Source organism: Salmo salar, chromosome ssa15 (assembly GCF_905237065.1).
Source record: "Salmo salar chromosome ssa15, Ssal_v3.1, whole genome shotgun sequence".
Taxonomy (NCBI): Eukaryota; Metazoa; Chordata; class Actinopteri; order Salmoniformes; family Salmonidae; genus Salmo; species Salmo salar.
In genome coordinates, this window is record NC_059456.1 from 34,293,769 (window position 1) to 34,311,199 (window position 17,431).

General features: G+C 40.1%; 1 protein-coding gene across 4 annotated transcripts in view; it reads right to left on the minus strand.

The window, feature by feature from the left end:
- Positions 1 to 3,490: 3,490 nt before the first annotated feature.
- Positions 3,491 to 17,431, minus strand: part of LOC106571329 (ephrin type-A receptor 7) — a 74,797-nt gene continuing 60,856 nt past the window's right edge. For 2 of the 4 annotated variants that reach the window (XM_014144271.2, XM_045695640.1), the window contains exons 10-17: positions 14,583 to 14,696; positions 13,955 to 14,140; positions 12,418 to 12,479; positions 12,035 to 12,244; positions 11,561 to 11,710; positions 9,326 to 9,519; positions 7,610 to 7,765; positions 3,491 to 7,326 (exon numbers count right to left, since the gene is read on the minus strand). In XM_014144271.2, coding sequence (XP_013999746.1) covers positions 7,212 to 7,326; positions 7,610 to 7,765; positions 9,326 to 9,519; positions 11,561 to 11,710; positions 12,035 to 12,244; positions 12,418 to 12,479; positions 13,955 to 14,140; positions 14,583 to 14,696 — 1,187 coding nt within the window. In that variant the 3' untranslated portion in view covers positions 3,491 to 7,211. Of the gene's footprint in view, positions 7,327 to 7,609; positions 7,766 to 9,325; positions 9,520 to 11,560; positions 11,711 to 12,034; positions 12,245 to 12,417; positions 12,480 to 13,954; positions 14,141 to 14,582; positions 14,709 to 17,431 lie in introns of all 4 variants that reach the window. The other 2 variants (XM_014144270.2, XM_045695639.1) reach the window with 1 other exon arrangement.

The following is a 17,431-nucleotide window of genomic DNA, read 5'->3' on the forward strand; positions in this document are numbered from 1 at the left end:
ACTTTTTCAGTTCAGCCCACACATTTTTTTTATAGTGTTGAGGTCAGGGCTTTGTGATGGCCACTCCAATACCTTGACTTTGTTGTCCTTAAGCCATTTTGCCACAACTTTGGAAGTATGCTTTGTGTCATTGTTCATTTGGAAGACCCATTTGCGATCAAGCTTTAACTTCCTGACTGATGTCTTGAGATGTTGCTTCAATATATCCACATAATTTTCCTCCCTCATGATGTCATCTATTTTGTGAAGTGCACCGGTCCCTCCTGCAGCAAAGCACCCCCACAACATGATGCTGCCACCCCCGTGCTTCACGGTTGGGATGGTGTTCTTCGGCTTGCAAGCTTCACCCTTTTTCCTCCAATCATAACAATGGTCATTATGGCCAAACAGTTCTATTTTTGTTTCATAATTTCTCCAAAAGTACGATCTTTGTCCCCATGTGCAGTTGCAAACCATAGCCGGGCTTTTTATGGCTGTTTTGGAGCAGTGGCTTCTTCCTTGCTGAGCGGCCTTTCAGGTTATGTCAATATAGGACTCATTTTACTGTGGATATAGATACTTTTGTACCTGTTTCCTCCAGCATCTTCACAAGGTCCTTTGCTGTTGTTCTGGGATTGATTTGCACTTTTCGCACCAAAGTATGTTCATCTCCAGGAGACAGAACACGTCTCCTTCCTGAGCGGTATGACGGCTGCGTGGTCCCATGGTGTTTATACTTGCGGAATATTGTTTTTACAGATGAACGTGGTACCTTCAGGTGTTTGGAAATTGATCCCAAGGATGAACCAGACTTGTGTAGGTCTACAATTTTTTTTCAGAGGTTTTGGCTGAATTCTTTTGATTTTCCCATGATGTCAAGCAAAGAGGCACTGAGTTTTAAGGTAGGCCTTGAAATACATCCACAGGTACACCTCCAATTGACTCAAATGATGTCAATTAGCCTATTAGAAGCTTCTAAAGCCATGACATAATTTTCTGGAATTTTCCAAGCTGTTTAAAGGCACAGTCAACTTGTAAACTTCTGACCCACTGGAATTGTGATACAGTGAATTATAAGTGAAATAATCTGTCTGTAAACAATTGTTGGAAAAATGACTTGTGTCATGCACAAAGTAGATGCCAAAATTATAGTTTGTTAACAAGAAATTTGTGGAGTGGTTGAAAAACGAGTATTAATGACTCCAACCTAAGTGTATGTAAACTTCCGACTTCAACTGTACAGTAGTATTTCTTTTGTGGGAAAAAAAGTGTTCAGTCAATGCTATATTATCCATCTATTTTTCAATTTAACTTGGCAAGTCAGTTAAGAACAAATTCTTACAATGATGGCCTACCAGGGAACAGTGGGTTAAGTACCTTGTTCAGGGATAGAATGGCAGATTTTTACTTTGTCAGCTTGGGGATTCGATCCAGCAACCTTTCAGTTACTGGCCAAACACTCTAACCCCTAGGCTACCTGCTGCCCCATCTGCAGGTTTTGCTTAACAGATATCATCAATTTATAGTGTGTTGGACAAATGTGAGTTGAATCTTCAGTCAAATCCATAATTGCTTTTTTTTATGTCTCTTAGCTGCCATAAAACCCCCACAAACAAATACACACCTTTGCATGCTCATCATGTCATATTTTAACATTACTGCTCACCTTGGGATCAGACATGATAAATAGTTGCGTAACCAGTGAACATCCAATTTTTTCATGTGTGGAAATTGCATATCTGTCCTTGGCTTTTCGTACTGACAAGTCCACTAGCTCCAGCAGTCATATTTCAAACCAGGAATTTAGTTATAGAAAGCAGGAAGTCAGATGGTTTAGTTAAGCCTTCCCACTGGGTACACACTGGTTGAATCAACGTTGTTTCCACGTCATTTCAATAAAATTAAGTTGAACCAACGTGGAATAGATGTTGAATTGACTTCTGTCCCCAGTGGGTTACCGTTCATCTGATTTCCATGTACAGCATACTGCCCAGCAGAACACAGCTGGCCATTGGATGATGAGTCCTCATTATTTAAAAGGGTCATGATCTTTTAAACTGCTGAGGCAGACTGGTATTATCCAATCCAGGCCAAGTGTATTCTTATATATTTCAACAATATCACTATTGACCTTGGTGTTAGATGTGAATTGTATGAATAATGGCAAACTAGTGCTTCAGATTATTGCAGAATTGCAAAAAATAAATTATTTAATTCCCTTAATCCTCTATTGGCAATCTTCCAGTTTTTCTCCATCTCTGTCTGATGGTTGAGTTAAGTGCTGCATATCTGGGAGATATGAACTTTTCCTATTCAAACACGGAGAAAAGGGTTTTATAGAGAAGATACGTATTGCGACGCCTCAAGCAACTGATTGAAAATCAAACCCAACTTTTACAGGAAAACTTGCAGAGCTTCTTTTCTATACTTGTTCTGTTGGAGTTCACATATTTTCAACGTCAATACTATGTCCAATCAGCCTGCAGTCGTGAGAAAAAAACACGATAACATACAACCTCTACCAATGGACCCTAAGCATAAATCTGCCAAACTAGGAACCATGAGGATGGAAGAACACTCTATGTTGCTATTAAATCAGTCCAACTCTATTGTGTATATCAAAATACTCAAACATTTCTGTGTCCATGTTAGATGGCAGGATGATTAGCAGGCTGTAGTGTACTGTAGGGATTAGTGGTGACAGAGGAGTAGCCATAGAGCCTCTCCTACTCACCCAAAAATGCATGGATGGGGGCCAAACTCCCCTAGCAATATACACTATGGATGCATCCCAAATTGCACCCTATTCCCTATATAGTACACTACTTTTGACCAGAGCCCTATGGGCACAGGTCGAAAGTAGTGCACCATAAAGGGAATAAGGTGCTATTTGGGATGCAACCCTTAATAATGATTGCATTCCATCAGCCCGTGGGACAAGATGTTGATATCATTCCAACTTAATAAAATAAATATTAGAATAACAGGAGATATAATCCTTATAAATCGATTAAGGTTCCTTTGTATAAAATCCCTCAGGATGGAGCTTAATTAGATGTTTTGTTCAATGTTGGAGGTTTAGTAATGTCTTCTTAATGACACCATCCCAGCTATCTTTCTTCATATAGACTGTACCCTCCCATGTCACTCAGTCTCTCTCTCTCTCTCTCACACACACACACACACACACACACACACACACACACACACACACACACACACACACACACACACACACACACACACACACACACACTCTCTCTCTCTATCACAAAAACACAAAACAGTCATGTATCACATTTGTTTAGATTGAATCAAAACTACTTTGATTGTATTCTTACTTTAACTTTCAAATATCACTGGTTAATGATTTACAAAATGGTGTGTGTTGATGAATATATTAAACACTTTGAAACTGTTTAAAAGCAAAGGTTGTACCACATGTTTACATGGAAATCCTGTATAATAGTAGCTATTTATGATGGAAAAGAATCCAATGAGAAACAAAAGATTTCTATAGAGATTGTATTATATTTCCAAAAATATATGTACAGTCTATTACAAAGGTTACAAAGCAAAAAAGAAATGTCCTATGTAACAGGAAATTGTCTAAGAAGTAATGATTTTACAGTTCTGCTGTTTGGGGAAAATACTCTTGACCGATGAATACTCAATACTCTCATCACAGAAAAAATAAATAATACATTGACAATTCATATAACTGTACATTAAACTAAAAGAGAAAATAAAAACAAAATACAATTCTAGATGGAAAACCTGTCTTTGGTCCTAAATGAGAAAGTATGTACAACTGAAATCTTCTGGGTGACAATAATCATCTGCAAGTGAGATAGAAAAATATAGTGCATTTTCAATGTATTCAGAGCTCACTACAGAGTAATGTGTGTAAAAAGACAACAATATAAATAAAATGTACAGGTTTTACAATTAGAACATATACAAAGTTCCCCTCGGACCTCTGATCTTTATGACACCATCAACAGTGCTGAACTCTTTGGAATCATCCAACACCTATGCATTGCAAAGGCGTGTCCACAATTTCCAACAGTTTGTCCAAAAGGTTTGAAAATAATAACCATTCTACTTTGTATTTAAAATGTGTTCTCAATCCTGAATCCAATCAACTCACCACACAAACTGCCTTTAGCTTTGTTGAAACAGAACAACACCCCCATATATTCACTTGAACATCCTCAACAAGAAAACGGGTAAGAAACAAAGTAAAAGCGGACAGTAAAAGTTGACTGCCTGTGAAGGTTACAGATTATTTATATGGCAGATCGATTGTATCCAGGTCTTAATCTCAATTTGGCTCAAAATTGCTGTCTCTACAGGACCCCAGACTCAGAGAGAGAGGGAGGAGGGGGAGTGGGAGCCTCCAGCTCCGGGGTGTGAATGCCCCTAGGGGCCCGCTGTTGGAGATCAGAGCAGGGGAGAGTAGAGAGAGAGAGAGAAAAAGAGGGAGCCTGCTTGCCTTCCCGTGAACTGGGGGTTTTGTGCTGACTGAATGCCTTTACGCTGGTATTCAATTCAAAGGGCTGGCATGTTCCCAATTGCTGAGCTTTGCTGTATGGATAAAGAATGGGTCTGTCTGTCTGTGACATGGGGCCCAGAGTGGGCTGGGCATGGTCTGATTCCCTGGGTACCCCCCCACAGGTGTGAGTCCCTTTGGACCGAGCACAATGGAAATTAATCTAGGAAAAAATAGACAAAGTCACTAATGGCTTTACAAAAACTAAGCTTGCAGCCATAGTCCATGATAGTGTTCCAAGGTTGGTTTTCTGAAGACCAATTCATTCTCTACAGGCATAATGAAAGACGTCTTAAATAAACCATTGGGAAAAGCTGCAGCTTTGAAAATCTGAATCTATGATCAGTCCATAAAGACAGCCTTGGATATAATTGCAATTGGAAATACCGATTTTTCCTTACTTTAAATGACAAAGAAATGAGTGAATCGACCATCAGAGTATACAATGCTGGAGACATATTCAACGTGATAACATTCATTTTGTTGTAGAAAGAGAAGACTGCGATGGCACCATTAGGTTGGCTCTTTAGCACATCTTTGCAAGCCCATTCCTTATCTCTGTGCCGTGATTAACATACGAAGGGCCAGGTAAGTTAAGAAAAAAAGCATAGAAAACACTTTTATGCATGTTACATCACCCTGTTTGCCTGGAAAGGTTTGAGCAGAGACACATTAATAAACATGTGACTAGCTCTCCTGACCAGCTAGGGCTGGGACGGTATGTGATTTTCACAGTATGAGCATCATAATATGTAGTATCAGGATTTTCAATATATTATGATAATATTAGTTACTGTAGGTACCTCGCACCGAACTGAACGCCTGCAAATGCAGTGTGCTGCAATGGAAAAGATGATATCATGACTAATATGTGCGACTCTCCGCTGGTTGAATGTCATCTCACTCCACTGTAACAGCCATATATTCCAAACATACTCATACTCTGTGACATTGTTATTAAGTCATTAGCATGTCACGGTATACCATTTCGTAAGTGGCATTACTATTTCATTATTTGATAACTCTGTATTCCGGTATACTGTACCAATCTATCCTCCCAGCCCTATAATCCAGGTAATCTTCAACTGGAAAAAGGTCAATACATATACCTTTTTCCTGTTGGTCACAGAACGTTTCATTTTCCCAGCACTGAGCAACTGATATTTCTGTAAAACCTAGCACCTTAAAATCTCAGAGGACCATTTCCACCTGGGCTAATTATTGCTCTGTTCAATCTTCTACCCTACACTGACTGTGTTAACCATCACTCAACATATGTAAGTGTAAATGCACTTGATTTGATCTATTCAAGTTCAGGATGACAGGATACCACAAAGAAAAAACGGAACTTGTCCATTCAACCCTACAAAAGACTGTCTCATTGAATCGCAAGAAAACTTGCCATAGAAGTGCCTAAAAATAATGGGAGTACATTCGTTTTAAGGGAGAATTAGTTGTAGAAAGAACATACACAGCCTTTCATTGATTCACCCTTCACAACTGTATTAACCAAAATAGGAAACAAATACCATTTGCTGCAACATAAAAATAAGTTTGTTTAGGCATTTCAAACCCTTTGCGGTGGATCAAGTCTCTTTAAGTTTCAATACAACCTTTCTATAGTGCTGTCTGTGGAAACATTCAAATAAATAATTAAACAACAAAACATTTCAGATTGAAAGTATATTGGACAATAAGGTAAAATGATTCATGTGGTAAACATAAACATTGCCAATTTGATGCTTGATATTAGATATTAAAGTTGTGATCAATCTGAAATCGCTTTGCCTTGTTGGTGTCATACTGTTTCGCAATTCCTACATACAAATTTGAAATGTTTTCATTATACAACGAGAACATCTGTCTTCAGAAAAATTCATACAACAAGCCACTCTTGCAAGCTTGAAACAACCAAGTGAATACTACTATCCTTGAATTCACTGATCTGAGGTGCAGGATACCATTTCCACTTCAAAAACATCAGGGACAAAAAACACAACTCATTGCAAACAGTTAAAACAGGTGTCTCAAGACAAACTGGTCAAGGTACCTCTAAATCATCTCCACCAAAATGTTCACACACCATATTCATCCTCCCTGTCCGGCTGGATGGGAACGTTTACCCTGTTGTCAAGTCCAAAATGAAAAGAAGAAAAAATTGTAACGCGAAAGAAAAATATTAGATTACTGTACGTACCACACCATATCACTGTGCCTTCTGAAACTAACAAAATTAACAAACTAGAATAAAAAATATTTTAATAAAACACTGCAAGGGGAAAAAGTTTTGGGGGGATTTTTTTGCTTTTTTAAGTGAAATCCATTTTCATGGTGCCCTCCCCCCCAAAAATTCATAAGGTTAAAAGAACAAGGTAATATGGATAAAACTCCTTTTCCAAAGCTCCATCTCTATTTGTGGTTGAGTTTCTCAGAGCGGCATCATGTCCAGGGAGTATTCTCTCATTCTCTCCTTTAGTACCCGTTCTAAAGAGGGGTTAAATCCTTTGCCAAGGAACAAAGGAATGATTTTAATTCCGAAAAATCCGGAAAAACAGAGTCAGACACAGGAGACGACGTCACGTCACATGATTTTTTTATGATTATCCTGGGAAGTTCTGCCCTAGCGCTGCTCTAGATAGCTCTTTGCCCCCCTGTCCACAGGGGGCACTGTAGTCTATCATCACACCTGGATGCCCGTGCCGTGGAGATTTAGCATCTGGGCTCTCATAGTCTGTATGTTGCTCATGATCTTCTTCTGATGTCCCACTAAAGTGATCCCCAAGCTCATCACATCCCTGCAAGACAAGACAACCAATCATAAATCACAGCACTGTACCACAAAGATGCTCAAAACATCTCATGATTTATAGCACTAGGTATTTCATTAAAGGAGAAATGGAGGATAAAAAAATATAAGTAAAACTCGACAGGCTTGTTCATGAATCAAAATGATGAAATTGAAATTTAGTCAGGGCATATCCAAGGATATTGAATGAGAAAATAATTATAAGACAACTCTCCAGAACTGGCTATGGTGGCTTTGGCATCCACAAGTGTTTTAAAGTTCAGGTTCATTACTCGATTGACATCCTGGCCACAGATTCCAGTGAGCTGTAGCCTTCGACGGTGAAGTTGTCTCTGTATCTCTCCATCTTGATGGCCTCCAGCCACTCCCCCACCGAGCGGAACGTAGTGAAGTCTGGTGTGCTCTGATCTAACAGGGGACTAATCGGTCTGTGGGATGAGCAAGACAAAGACATTAACGTCTTATGCAAAAACATTCCAACAGCAAATACAAATTCAGCTGGAAACAAAACACAAAGACAGCCAAAGACATCCCGGGGTGCAGTAAATTGCAAGTGAAAAATAAATTACCACATTTTTTACACTTCAAAATCAAATTCAAAAGTGACTACGCCATCTGATCCTCTTTTTCAGTCAAATATGTGTGCTAAGTAACTATCAAAAACCCTCAACATCAGTTGGATGGTAATTTTCGCTTCAAATCCCCACAAATGGCCCCCAGAAACGGAAGAGTTTTTTTTACATTTTCAGGGGGGTTCCGTTCTCAATCTCACCCAGAGAGATTGTGTTCCGACTGTAAATATAATTAATTTGACAAATGTCACAGTGGGGTCCAGAGTTCCCACAGCACCTGAAAGTCCCAGGAACTCATTACAGGGATTGATTTAAAAGCCCTGCTATTGACCATAAAGCCATGGAAGCTGCTTTGGCTTATTGATTCTCAGGGATTTATCTTTCATCTGTGAACTCCTATGGATAAATCAACCACTGGATGCTCTGAATTGTCCACTAATGTAGTTCCATAGGAATGAAATATGAAGAAACAATATATACTTCCAGAGTCTTCAACAGATGTAGGATCTTAATTTGATCACTCTTTTGTTGCTGAGAATTTTCCTGCACCGCAGGAAATCTAGATGAGCTTCGTGATTGACATAAATTCACTGAAAACGCACAGTTATATTAACAATATAGCACTTTTCATGTAGCCTACGTTTGACTGGCTAATAGCCTAGTATAGAACAAGTAGGCCAGCACACTTTTAAAGCTCCCAATTCACCGCTTTATTGACAACGTTTCCAGCCTAAGCACCAATCAAGCATCATTGTGAACTAAACACAGGATTATTTTGCTGTGACAATATACAGGTAACTGCCAGAAAATAAAGGAAACACCAACAGAAATTATCTTACTAGGGCATTGAAACAGCTTTAATACACCTTGGCATAGATTCTGTAAGTATCTGGAACTCTATTGGGGTGATGTGACACCATTCCATAATTTGGTGTTTTGTTGATGGTGGTGGAAAAAGCTGTTCCAGAATCTCCCATAAGTGTTCAATCGGGTTGAGATCTGGTGACTGAGACAGACACGGCATGCGGTTTACATGGTTTTCAAGCTCATCAAACCATTCAGTGACCACTCATGCCCTGTGGATGGGGGCATTGTCATCCTATGGGGGCATAGCAATGGTACCCAAAATAATGTCTTGCCCAGCATTTTTATACATGACCCTAAGCATGATGGGATGTTAATTGCTTAATTAACTCAGGAATCACACCTGTGTGGAAGAACATGCTTTCAATATATTTTGCATCCCTCATTTACTCAAGTGTTCCCATTATTTTGGCATTTACCTGTAGGTCAAATTAAGATTCTACATCTGTAGCAAACATGGCCAAATCTAATAAATGAAGCTGAAAATTAAATGTATTTCATTGGTGTTTTGTAGTGCTCAGTCATAGGGTTAATGAGACAAGCTTTCCTTACCTTGTGCATGTTCCCAAAGGGGTTTTTAAGGTATTGGGATTGCGAATCATCTTATCAAGGATGCCAACTATTTGATCAAATTTGGGTCGATCAGCCCTGTCTTTCTGCCAGCAGTCCAGCATTAGCTGGTGCAGGCCTGGAGGGCAGTCCATGGGAGCAGGGAGGCGGTACCCTTCCTCTATGGCCTTTATCACCTGGGAAAACCGAAACACAGGAGAGTCATTACCACCACATTAACACAAGTCACCATTTCCTACAGTTCATTACCATTTCATCCTCTAATCAAGATGTTTGTAAACAGGAAGTGTCAGTACATAAGTCTTTTGTGGTTCCCTATTTACAGACGTGGTACATTGAGGGGAAACAAGCGAAACCGGATGTTCATCGCTCAGTGTCAGCATGTTAAGATGATGGTGAGACACAAGGACACAGAGTAGCAGGACCCAAATGAGGAGCTATTGAGAGTAGCATCCTGTATGTCCCTGTATGGCACGGAGATTAGTCTCTGGAAGAGCTGCTCCTGTCTGTTATAAAGAACCAATAGACATGATTGTAATTCATTTAGCCAACAGTGGCACTTTTTTCCTTTAGATGCATCATTTATACTGTTTGTCTCATCAATAGGGGGGCATCTGCATATCCTTAAAGCTACATATATTCTCACTGTGTCAATAGTTAAAAACCAAGTCCATTGAAAGTCTATGGCGTGAGAACATTTAACATTAGGGGCAATGGAAAACTTTGATTTGAGACTCAACCGTCTCTTCCTCTATTCTAGGATTTATTTTCTGCAAATATTAATCTGTTATTCCTGTCAGGGCTTTTCAAACAACACTGAACTACGGAAGGAAAAGTGTCGAAACACTGAAAATGTTGAGGAAATGTAAATATTTCTCTTTGTGTATCCCAGAGGAGCTGTTTGCCAACATCTTGACAGAGGAACTGAAATCCCTGACATTGATGCCTGCCAAGCACTAAAATGGCCAATCATGTTTAGCATTTCTACCAGCTGATTGTTCAATCAGCAGGCTTCCCATTAGGAGGAGTTGAGAGAAATATAATCCTTTTTCGTTGTTTCTGCGGAGGAGAAGACTGTTTGTCCTACTGGATTATATCATCTTTAACTTTGCCAAGGGAGACAACTAACACTGGAGCATCTTCCAGACTAGTATTTGCAAACATTGGTGGATTTTGGGCTCCTGAGTGGCGCAGCGGTCTAAGGCACTGCATCTCAGTGCTAGAGGCGTCACTACAGACCCTGGTTTGATCCCAACCTGTATCACAACCGGCCGTGATCGGGAGTCCCATAGGGCGGCTCACATTTGGCGCAGCGTCGTTGGGGTTAGGGGAGGGTTGGGCCAGGGTAGGCCGTCATTGTAAAATCATGATTTGTTCTTAACCGACTTGCCTAGTTAAATAAAGGTTAAATAAAAAATGTCAAAATGTTACAACTTATAGATGTAGTATCTTAATTTGAACACTCACATTCGTTCCTGAGAATGTTCCTGTTCCTGTAAACTTGTAGTGTATTCTAAGTTTAAAATGGCTTCTAAAGTTTATTTCTACCTCAAAATGTCAGACTTGTTTTGCCCTAACGAAAAATGTATCAACCCCTACAAAAAATATCCATTAATTCTAATCCAAATAATAATTCACATTTTCAGTTGCTGCAAAATTGGATTAAATTAAGATCCTACATCTGTAAGCATCATCGTTACTGGTGTTTGAATCGGCGACCAAACTCCGCTAAAGCCACTTTTGCGATCAGCATGATGAACAGCTATGCAATGTTCATCTGTTCCAATTTAGCTGAAACAAAGCAATGACTGCAGTTCAAACTAAAGGCTCTACATGACTAAGTAAATGGCTCTGGAATTATTGAACTCAGCTAATGGCAAATTTGGTTTTCATTATCCTAACTCATTATAAAGGTTAAAAGCCATTTTGAAGTCAGAAAATTATTTTGTATGCCAAGTGGCTAGCTACTCTTTTTCTTTATATTATCATATATACATTTTATGAATATCAATCTCTGATTAAAACAGAATTAATTAAAACCTAACAATCCACCTCATTCAACTATGAATAGTAATTGTGGCCCATGTTTAAATCATTTATAAGAATTCTGTTAATTCTGTTAACCCCTGGGTAATATGGTAGCTAGTCCCTGAGCTACATGTGAAACCTGACATGACATTTGGTGTATAATTGACTTCATGTAAAAGAGCAACTCACATCTTGATTGGACATGTCCCAGTAAGGCCGTTCCCCATAGGACATGACTTCCCACATGACAATGCCATAACTCCACACATCACTAGCGGAAGTGAATTTACGGTACTGGATGGCTTCCATTGCTGTCCATCGAACAGGTATCTTTCCACCCTGTTCAGTAAAATGCAAGTCAATGGCTGGAGTAAAGATCAAATTCATTATATCCTGCATCTTCCCCTAAAACATCAATTAAAATAGAGTTATACCTCTGCACACAGGGTCAGCAAAACGTGAAAACTTTCAAAGCAAAAACTCTACCACATAGACTGCAGGCTTTGCATATTGAATAGCTAGCTAGCACAGGTATGCATGGGCATGCATCCATATTTTATACTACATTTTCATGCATTGGCTGTTGGCTGGATTTGAGTATTCAGAGAGAGCGCAAGGTGTCTAGGAAGGGAAAGTAATACGGGGCTGGCTTAATTGACTTACCGTTGTTGTGTAGACAGCCTCGGGATCATCGTCGATCACTCTTGACAGGCCGAAGTCAGATACTTTACATACGAGATTGCTGTTGACAAGGATGTTTCGTGCAGCCAGATCTCGATGGACATATCCCATGTCAGAGAGATATCTCATCCCCGCTGCTATGCCCCGCAGCATTCCCACTAACTGGATCACTGTGAACTGACCATCGTGTTTCTGTACACAACAGAGGACAACCGTCAGCTAATCAAGATCCACTGAGATCCAGGTCACAAAGCTATTGCAGTGGTTTTATTCATAGAATAATAAGCTCTTATTGGGAACATATTGTATTATACATGTATAACTGGTAAGGGAGTTGCCATTTGAATGCATTGAAAGGTTCTCACCCTGAGGAAAGCATCTAATGAGCCGTTTTCCATATATTCAATCACAATCATCACCGGTTTTCCTGAAAACAAGGGTGACACTTTCCGTTAATTGACTCATAAATATGGCTTGCAAGTGTTTATTAATGACGGCCTGCTAAAAATACATTTCCACCTCAGTGTTATTTTGAGCCGTTTGTTTGTAATTAAGTGTTAACATCTGCCCCTTATATTAGGCTGTCTAAATTAGAAAAAATAAAACAGGGAGCAAGGCTAATTCAATCAGATACTTCTCAATGTCATTCCTTTACGACTGCAGCACTTTCACATTGTATAGCTAGCAAAATATATTGTAAAATGTTCCTCTCATGTCTTTCTCTCGCAGTTGGTCTGGCAACTTAACCTTTTCACACATTCACGTTATTCACTAAATGTAGAAAACATTAGGAAAACCTTCCTATTATGTGAGTTGCACTCCCATTCACCCTCAAAACAGCCTCAATTAGTCGGGGCATTGACACTACAAGGTGTTGGTAGCGATTGATGTTATTCTTCAATAACACAAACTCCAAAGCAAATCAGGGGGAGAAAAATAGGTTTATTTGAGAAGGACAAATCAAGATGTTATGCTGGGAGGTAGATGTTTAGTCTCCCCTGTCCTCAGCTTTCTCCACGGAACAAAGGAACAGGATGCCATTTACAACCCCCCACCCTAGCCTGGGGTTGACCAATCAGAAGTCCTTGCAGTACGACTGGGCCAATGGCCAAATAACAAGTATCCTGCTCCCGACTCAATGTACAGAACGTAGCACACGTAGCATACATAGCTCTGAGTTCAGGACTGACATTCCACAGATTCTAAACAGCTGTTGAACTGAAGACCAACTATTTACATCGACAATTCCCTATTGACCATTAGTACTATATTTAGTTTATTAATCTCGTCCTCTTATCCTCTAGGTTGTGTATTTATCTTCAAAATATTCTTATAGTGTTGAAAGCGTTCCACAGGGATGCTGGCCAATGTTGACTGTAATGCTTCCCACAGTTGTGGCAAGTTGGCAGGATGTCCTTTTGGTGGTGGACCATTCTTGATACACACGGGAAACTGTTGTGTGAAAAACCCAGCAGGCTTGCAGTTCTTGACACAAACTGGCACCTACTACCATAACCCGTTCAAAGGCACTAAAATGTTTTGTCTTTCTCATTCACCCTCTGAATAGCACACACACAATCCATGTCTCAATTGTCTCAAGGCTTAAAAATCCTTATTTAACCTATCTTCTCCCCTTCATCTATACTGATTGAATTGGATTTAACAGGTGACATCAATAAGGGATCATAGGTTTGACCTGGATTCACCTGGACAGTCTATGTCATGGAAAGAGCAGGTGTTCCTAATGTTTTGTGCACTCAGTTTATAATGACTGTAGCAATTTAACACTTGAAATGCAAGCTAAAAACAATAAATATTGACATTTAATGTGACCTTAATGTGTGTGTGTGTGTGTGTGTGTGTGCGCGTGTGTGTGTGCGTGTGAAAGAATGCAGTCCTTACCTCTGGTCACCACTCCCTCCAGATGGACAACATTGGGATGGTCAAACTGGCCCATAATGCTGGCCTCACAAAGGAAGTCTCTCCTCTGTTTCTCAGAGTAGCCCACCTTCAAGGTTTTAATGGCCACTGACGTGTCCCGTTTCCCTGGGAGCTTCATCCGTCCACTACACACCTCCCCAAACTCTCCTGTGAGACAGACAGAGACATAACTTGTCATGACCCTTAAGAAAAACCTGCATTTCATGTTTTGACAAAGCGCTTAGTGTGTTTTCAGACAAAACAGCTGCGCTGCAGGACAAAACAAATTGGACTAGGAGATCTTGTTCTGCTCTGTGGAGTGTAGCAGAGACACATAATAAGACAAGCTGTGGATATATAGATACTCTCATTGACTGCATCTCTAAAACTATTGTGGCAGCAATTTATCAGCTGTGAGCTGCTTTGCTATTGTCTTGCCTTTTAAAAAGTAGCAGGGCCACACATTAATTGCAATGAACTTTTCCCCATTATTAATATACGGTGAGGATAAACCGTGTCCCCATTCAAGGTGTAAATATGTGGCTGTCATTATGATGTATGAGTATACGTGACTTAACAGAGAGAGCTGGGAGACACCAGCCAGACTCACCTGCTCCAATAACTCGCTCAATCTTAATGCAGGACGCGTCCAGCTCCTTGGCAAATTGATGGACAGCCCTGTTCGGGTCCTCGTAGGTTTCAGGGTCAATGTATGTTTTGGTGCCTGGAAATTTAACTGTAGAAAGGTAAGGGGATTACTGTTACGATTAAATATGCATACAGAGCACCAGGCTGGCCGGGCGCTTGACAGGCACACCATTACCAAGGGCAATCATTCAGAAGGAATTGCTTGCTAAACAGCCAGCTGATGGAAAGCATCTGCGTCAAAAGGTCTTTCTATAAACACCCTAAACCAGACATTTATTATTTTATGTTACTCCTTTTTTATTTTCCTCCAATAGAAATGAAAACGTTATTATATTTTCTTCCTAACCTCCTCACAAAGGAGCGACAAGGATTTCAGAAGCCTAGAATGGGATTTGCTGCTAAAGTTGTCTGCTATACTGAGCAGGGTTTTGAGTTAGCTAAGTCTGTCAAGCTCTGCCAGTGAATTTAAAAGTCTGGTAAGGCAATCCCTGATATACTGTAATACGAGTTATAGAAGACAGTTATTTTCTTATGGTCTGTGACTTGATAACCTTCTGGATTTTGCTACCCAGATAATGGTGACTTTAGTTCTATCACAACTAGTACAATATTACGATTATAACACAATGATACTGGAAAGGTTCATACATATTCATGCGCACATACAGATAGATGTATGATCATAATTTGATCACTCACAATTTGCTGAGAAACGGAAATGTGTTGTGTATTCAAAGTTTAAAAAGGCTTCTAAAGTTTGTAATTTCCACTTTAAAATGTCAGACTTGACTTGCCCTAATGAAAAATGTGGATTTTAAATAATTCCATTAATTATAATTCACATAATAATTCATAATTTCTGTTGCTGCAGGATTATTTTCCTGCTGTAGCAAACTGGCTCATATTAAGATCCTACATCTGTAGGGTAAAAAAAAAACACTGCCTGAGAAAGACGCGGTGTAGTTCTTCCCATGTATATAACACCACACTAATAAATTACACGGGTATAGTACATGAGCGTGTTCCACTGACCTAATTTGTTCATATCAAATTATACCTAATTAGAACATAACCTGCCAGCTTCAAAACCACAAGCTATTTAATGAGATGCACATAGTGGAAGAGTAACACACAGCGAAAACACAGTACAGACAGAAACATGGAAAACAGAGACACCAAACACCATCATTAAATTACTAATCAGCTCCAGACTCAATAATGACAAACAGAAATAAATACTTTTTTGTAATATCCTCTGCATACATCCTGGAAAGCCATGTTGGCCTATCCAGTAACATAAACACAAACACATTGTGTTCCAGCGAGGAGCTCCAGCGATGGCAGCTGATATTCCCCTCCAATCCATCCTATAATTGCTTTGTCCATCCAAGCTGTCACTCGATCTGATAGGGAGACATCTTACCATGACTTCCGGCACTAGACAGCGGACAAATTGGGCCTACATGTTGAATTCACGCACTATCTGGCTTCTGTCACCCTGGCAGTCCCTCTATTAGGCCCAACAACACACAGCGGAGCGCTCTTGTTTGCGTTTCCATCTCCCAGTGTTTTTAGCTGAAGGACCTGTGCCTTCCTGCAGCTTGATCTGTCAGGTACTTATCAGCCGAGGATCGCGAAACGCCAGCACAGCCCTCTTTCTACCACTGTGCCCATGTGACACCTTGAACCTTTGTTTCACAATCAGCAGTTTGCCTACAGCAGCAGATCATTTGGGCTTCGCTTGGGAAGATGTCTGTGGCTGCATCTCTAGGGGCATCGTTAGGATGGGGTGGTGTGTGTGTGTGTGTGTGTGTGTGTGTGTGTGTGTGTGTGTGTGTGTGTGTGTGTGTGTGTGTGTGTGTGTGTGTGTGTGTGTGTGTGTGTGTGTGTGTGTGTGTGTGTGTGTATTGGTTAAAGGAGCCTAGAAGAGGAACCTTGGGATAGAGCAAATATGTGTGTACATCTCTACATCTCTACTCCGAGTACCACCAGGAGGTCGACAGCATCCTCCTATCCTACCAAAGTGGCTGAAAAGTTGGGCCTTTACATTGTTTATGAAGAATTCTCTCTTTCAGCTCTGCCCTGGATCACTGTCTCTGACAACTCTCATATTTATGTGTTTGCAGTTTGGAGCTAGGCCTCGTGTCCTCATCTCAATAGATGTGTCTATCAAATACCAACCAGATGCTACAGTTGAAGTCGTAAGTTTACATGCACTTAGGTCGGAGTCATTAAAACTAGTTTTTCAACCACTCCACAAATTTCTTGTTAACAAACTATAGTTTTGGCAAGTCGGTTAGGACTTTGTGCATGACACAAGTAATTTTTCCAACAATTGTTAACAGACAGATTATTTCACTTATAATTCACTGTATCACAATTCCAGTGGGTCAGAAGTTTACATACACTAAGTTGACTGTGCCTTTAAACAGCTTGGAAAATTCCAGAAAACGATGTCATGGATTTAGAAGCTTGAGTCAATTGGAGGTGTACCTGTGGATGTATTTCAAGGCCTACCTTCAAACTCAGTGCCTCTTTGCTTGACATCATGGGAAAATCAAAAGAAATCAGCCAAGACCTCAGAAAAAAATTGTAGACCTCCACAAGGCTGGTTCTTCCTTGGGAGCAATTTCCAAACGCCTGAAGGTACCACATTCATCTGTTCAAATAATAGTACTCAAGTATAAACACCATGGGACCACGCAGCCGCTATACCGCTTAGGAAGGAGACGCATTATTTTTCCTAGAGATGAAAGTACTTTGGTGCGAAAAGTGCAAATCAATTCCAGAACAATGGACCTTGCAAAGGAC